The sequence below is a fragment of the Phaethon lepturus genome, unplaced genomic scaffold (assembly GCF_000687285.1).
Source record: "Phaethon lepturus isolate BGI_N335 unplaced genomic scaffold, ASM68728v1 scaffold4760, whole genome shotgun sequence".
Taxonomy (NCBI): domain Eukaryota; kingdom Metazoa; phylum Chordata; class Aves; order Phaethontiformes; family Phaethontidae; genus Phaethon; species Phaethon lepturus.
Window position 1 is genome coordinate 20312 of NW_010514032.1, and position 6194 is coordinate 26505.

General features: G+C 45.9%; 1 protein-coding gene across 1 annotated transcript in view; it reads left to right on the forward strand.

The window, feature by feature from the left end:
• Positions 1-5133, forward strand: part of LOC104624445 (potassium voltage-gated channel subfamily H member 5-like) — a 5647-nt gene extending 514 nt beyond the window's left edge. Inside the window, exons 2-3 of the mRNA XM_010291816.1 lie at positions 2125-2301; positions 4186-5133. Of these exons, the coding sequence (XP_010290118.1) occupies positions 2125-2301; positions 4186-5133 (1125 nt within the window). The remainder of the gene's footprint in view (positions 1-2124; positions 2302-4185) is intronic.
• Positions 5134-6194: the final 1061 nt, after the last annotated feature.

A 6194-nucleotide genomic window follows, 5' to 3' on the forward strand; every position in this document is an offset into this window, starting at 1 on the left:
CCCTCTTTGGAAGTGGTGATGGGCTGAGTTCACAGTCACGGCAAGTTGCCTTTTGGTATGGAGGGGAGGGAAAGGAGGTTGTGGTTAAGATCAAATGGACAATCTCAAGTTGCTGTTGTCTCCTCTATGCCTGCCTCGTAGATAACCCAAGTACTTCAGTTCCCAGGACTGGCCATCAGTTAGCTACTACTTAACCTTTGCCAGCTCAGTAATTAACATCACTTCCATTCCCCCTCCTTCCCAAAATAAATACATTAAAAGCAAGAAAAACAGGAACCTGGTCTTAGGAGACAGGATTTGTGTCGCATGGGGCAGTTTTTCACAATCCCACCCGTAAAGAAAATGAAGTCCTACACTGAATCTCTGTCACATTAATGAACTTAAGCACTTGCTGTGAGACAGGGGTATGGCTGTTTACTCTGAGATGTGCTATACACACAGTTAATTCAGTTTCTTCTGATTAACTCCTTTGGGTTTTGAGTTTATTCCTGGGCCATAGGTTTGGACAGGCCTGTGTTCAGAGGTTTCTCTGAAGAGGGTCAGGGACAACTGAGGTAGCTCATCTAATTTAAGATTTCAAAATAAGCCTCTCCCAATTTGCTGAGGAATGTCAGATTGCATGAGGTGGTTTTCTGTTCTTATTTATAGCGAAAAATAGCCAGTAATAGTTATTAGACATTAATAGAATTAAGTCTCCATGTAAACACATTTAATCCTATTCTGGCTTAAGTTAAACCACCGTGGAAGTGGATTAAATCCAACCACATGAAAAAATTCCTAATATGGAAAAAATTGGTAATGAAAAACAACTATTACTGCTAGAATTCACATCTCACTTTTTCCCCAGTTCTTTGTCTGTATAAGAGGATCTTTCGTTCCTTTTACTTGTACATATTCTAACAATATCGAGTAGTCCTGACCAAGACTAGATCCCTGCTGCCCTGGGCGTAGCGCTCCCTTGGTTGAGCGTGGACATCCTGAAGAGGGGACAGTCTCCATGGGTAACGCAGGGGTGAAATGGTTTCCTTGTAGTGACAGAGTTATTCAGTGGGTGAACGAGGGCCAAGACCCTGGTCTCCAGAGTGCCGTAATCTCACAGCGTCAGCTGGGATATGAGGGTCTGCATGGTTACACATTGCAGAGTGACAGAGAGAATAGCAAACACCTGTGAGCACATCTGGGTTTCATGAGAAGGCTGAGGGGAGGGTGGGCACAGGGCTGTGCATCAGCCCACATTTGCTCCCTTGAAAATACGGCTCCACCAAGGTAGATCAGTCCTGAATTCTTGACTCCCGGCGAGCCCCTGGATTTCCAAGTCCCTGGGCTTTTTCTGTGCTAATTCAGAGCGCAGCAGGCTTGCTTCTTCAAAGGAGCTGCCCATAATCGTTCCAGGGTGTAGCACTTTCTGTCCCAAGCAGAGAAAGAGGAAAGGATTTATGGAGGAGCTCTGCCAGGCTCCAGCCTGCATCCTGCAAGAGGCTGAAGGAACACCTCCTCCTGGGGCGGTGGCAGCAGGGCTTTGGGAGCGCGTCTTCACCGTATGAGCGTAAAGTGGGGAGAAAGCCCACAGCTCTGAGTGGTTACTGGGTCCTTGGTCTCACTTGGTCGGAGCAGATCTGCACTGCCAATCTGATGGGCTTCATCACCTCGGCCTCCCATCCCTGCAGCAGGGGTGCATTCAGCTTTCCCCAAAGCGCTGACCCCGTGCCGAGGCACAGGAGCTCTCGGGCTCAGACCCCTGTGCTCCTTGGGCTCGGCTCATCTGAGTGACATCTGGCCAAGTGGTTCTGGGGCAGAAAAACCCCGTAGTGATTTCCTGGCTTTCGGAAGGGTCCATTTCAGGAATCTGAGGTAAAGGCAGTGTTAAATTAGCAAAGTCTTGGCTTTTCTTCTGCAGAAGGCAGTAGCAGCAGTCATGGGTAATTATATTCTGTGCAGGGAGGTAACCTCTGGCTGGAGAAGTTTTGAACTGAGAGGAGAAAAGGGAGACATGAAAGAACAAGAGTAGGCTGGTGGAAGAAAAGGGAGATAAGGGTAGTTTTCAGTGAAGAATGAGTGTTTGGAGGGGACATAAAAAGCTGGCACTGTGGTCTTTGTTGTTGTCTCTCTGGTCTTTATAAACAGCCGCCTGGACAGAAGGTACCAAAGTTACCTCGTGCCTCTCCTGGCCATGCAGTCGCTGCTGCTCTGGACCCAGGAGTGCTGCGAGCCCCTGCCAGACTGCAGGCAGCTGCCTGCCGTGCAGCATCCCTGCCTGCCTCCGGCCATCTCCAGCACAAGCTGGCTGGGGGAGAGGAGGATGTGAGATAGGATCGTGGCCACAGAGCAGGGAAACATTGGGTACAGGATGTTTTCTCCACCCCAGGTGTTTTCAGGGACCCAGCCGCTCCGGCCTGGCACAGCACAGGCCAGACCAGCACAGCCAGACGGGGAGGCCAGAGGAGGAACCGGCCGTCTTCTCTGACACACGTCTTGGGGACACATCCTTGCAGCTGGTTGCTTTCAGCATTGCATCATCTGCCAGAGGTGCCATGCTGCAGGGAAAGAAAGGCACAAACAAAACAACACACCCCACCTTCCAAATCTTCATTTACAGAGCATGGCTTCAATTAAATGTAATTATTTAATTTTGAATCAAGGGCAACTTCTTTTGCCCCACTGTCCCCAGTGTCTTGTCTGAGAGACAGTTGCTCCATGAGGGTAGACTCTAATGAAGGAGAGCTTCTAAATGAGTGTATGTGTTGCTGCATGTAGATCAGAGCAGTCAGATGAAAGTATCTTCCATGTTTCTCTGTTGCTTTTTTTTATACTGGGCTTCTAATGAACAACTTTCCAAATTATTATAAGCAGCTGCATCTATCAGCAGCACACAAGGATGTATTTACTGCATTTGAAAGCTCTCTAATGAAGCTTTGAAGTCCAGGTCATCCCAGATTCATGCAGGGAAGGAGCTGTAGCCATCGTGGCACTCCTCTGCCGACTTCTGAAGATCTGAGATTTGACACTATTCCTTTGCAAATATGGACAGGTGTGAGAAGCCTTTTTATAAATAGTGAATAGACACTGAAATGTGGATACTCAAATGGATACTTCAAAACCTACACCTGACTGTCACAGAGGGTTTTCTGTGTATTGCAGGGGCTTTCTTTTACTTTTCTTACCGAGATTATCCCTACACAGTCCGTATTTGCATTTAATCACGGGCTGCTTTTCGCTTTAGTATCGTCATTCAGAGAACCAGAGTTTCCCTATCCTGCCTCAGTCCCACATTCAAGAAAACTGAATGAACCTGGGGGGAAAAAAAAACCAAAACACAACAACATATGGGTAACACGTATAAAGTCAACAGGAAGTTTTTTACTCTGTGGATCCTTTCACAGCTTGAGGCTCAGCTTCCTTGTTCTATGGAGGCTGAGAGATGCTGCAGGGTGAAATAACTGCAGCATTAAATGGCACGGCATCCCAAAACGGTGGATATTCCTGGGTTTTACAATCACACACTCCTGTTACAGTGCTTCTCCATGGTGCCCCCAGTACACCCACACATATTAGACATATAAACACTCCAGGAAACGCTTGTGTTGCATGAAGCCACACAACATGGCACATGAGGAACCTAACTGCACCCTCCAGCCACTGCTATAAAACTAGCAATAAGGAGAACTAAAAAGTATTAAGCACATTTGGATTTTCCAGTCTCTGGAAAGGTATGTGCATTGAGTTAAACTTACAGCTGTGTAGTTTCCACTGAATTACTGTTTCCTTTTGGTCTGTACTAAAGGTAGTGGTGGAGCAGGTATGAGTGTGCGTAATGGGTAGGAAGGTATCATGGTATTTGGGTTCTTGCTCACTTTCTTTCTTTATTCACTTTCTTTCCTTCTCTTTATTTACTTTTTTTCCTTCTCTTGGTGTCAGGATATTTTTAGTTCTTCAAGGCTCTGTGTTTTGCATCAAAAATAAAGGTGAAACACACTTTTAATGTGTACTTTTAAGAAAGTGTGTGTATATATGCAGCGGCATATATCTGAGGTTACTTGATCAGCTCCATTTGAATTCACTACAAGAAATTAAGATAGAAAGGAAGGAGAACTCTCATTATCGTTTCCCCATCTCCCAGTAAAGTTTGCCGTATGTGATTGATAATATATTTTGGGTACTGACTCTGTTGTGGGTTTATCCCCATAGATCATCTTCCGGAAGATCAGTGATGTCAAGAAGGAAGAAGAGGAGCGCCTGCGCCAGAAGAATGAGGTGACGCTGAGCATCCCTGTGGACCACCCCGTCCGGAAACTCTTCCAGAAATTCAAACAGCAAAAGGAGATGCGTAATCAAGGCTCAACCCACATCGACCCGGAAAGGAACCAGCTTCAGGTGGAAAGCCGGAGCGTGCAGAATGGGGCCTCCATCACAGGCACCAGCGTGGTCACCGTGTCTCAGATCACCCCCATCCAGACATCCCTGGCTTACATGAAAACCAGTGAAGCTGTGAAGCAGAACAACAGGGATGCAATGGAGCTTAAACCAAATGGAAACGGAGACCAAAAATGTCTGAAAGTAAACAGTCCCATGCGGATGAAAAATGGGAACGGGAAAGGGTGGCTTCGACTGAAGAACACGATGGGGACCCACGAGGAGAAGAAGGAGGACTGGAACAACGTCACAAAGGCTGAGTCGATGGGGTTGCTGTCCGACGACCCCAAGTGCAATGACCCAGAGAATGGTGTAAATAAAAACCCACTGAGGAAAACAGACTCCTGTGACAGTGGAATAACAAAAAGTGACCTTCGCTTGGATAAAGCTGGTGAGACTCGCAGCCCGCTGGAGCACAGCCCCATTCAGGCTGATGGTAGGCATCCTTTCTACCCCATTCCTGAGCAGGCCTTACAAACCACGCTGCAGGAAGTCAAGCACGAACTCAAAGAAGATATCCAGCTGCTAAGCAGTAGGATGGCTGCCCTTGAGAAGCAGGTGGCAGAAATTTTAAAAATATTGTCTGAAAAGAACGTGCCCCAGATCTCTTCCCCCAAGTCTCGTTTATCACCCCAGCAGCCTCCCCAGATACCCTGTCAGGATATTTTTAGTGTTTCAAGGCCTGCATCACCTGAATCAGAAAAAGATGAAATCCACTTTTAGCATATACCTATGTGTATATATGTATACAGTATATATGCAGAGGTGTATATATACCCTTATACATATATATGTGTGTGTGTATACGGTAAATATATATACATATATATTTTCACTTGCATCCAATATGACTTGAACACACCAAGGATTTTGATATGTAAATATTGCATGTCCAGCTGGATTCTGGCCTGCCAAAGAAAACAATTATTAACATAGATATTGCTTGTATAATATGCAGTTGACTGCATGCACACTTTACATTTATTTATAATCTCTATTATGTAATAAAAGAATGACTTTTGTTTAACAAAGGCAATGTACTATTTAAAGAATCAGGGTCTAACCTGCCAATATTGCCATGACAGTTTTGATCTCAGGCTGGGTGAATTGAGCTTTTATTTCCTCACTGTCTTTTCTGCAAGTTAAACAGTAGATTAATATGATGTGGAGGACACGTTCAGACTCCAATTAGTATTGTTTCCTGATATCATTCCATTATAATAAATTGTATATTTGGTGATGAATTCCCCTACCCCTCCTAAAGGGAGGGCTCAGCTCTGTGGCCAGGGAAGGGCACCGTGTCTGGTGCTGGGGTGGATCACTGGAATTTATTTGTGTGGGTATTGTGCATGCACAGCCTTTATTTCAAGTATCCTCCTGCTCTTTTAAGCATCGTAAGAAAGAAATAGTAATGGTGATTTATGTCACAAAATGAAACAGAAACTCTCTGAGCTGCACTCCCTGTGTGTTCGGGGGTAACTTCTTCCTTGAAAGCCTCCTTTTACCGATGCCATTTTTACTGAACTGTTAGAGTAATATTATGTAAATTCTCTTCGCAGCACGCAGCGATGGTGTCCGGTTCTCTCAGTATCTTCATTAGGACGTCCCGTTTTTGCAGGGTTGAGGTTGCTCTCCTGCGGTCCCCCCTGTTGCCCCTGGCAGAAAGACTTTGCACGAGGTCTGAGCAAGGGAGAGAGCAATCGTGGTTCAGCTCCTCGGGAGCCGCGCGAGCGGGTTTGAAAGCCTGAAGTTAAAAGGCTGCAGTTAATCCCCCTCCGCTCTCT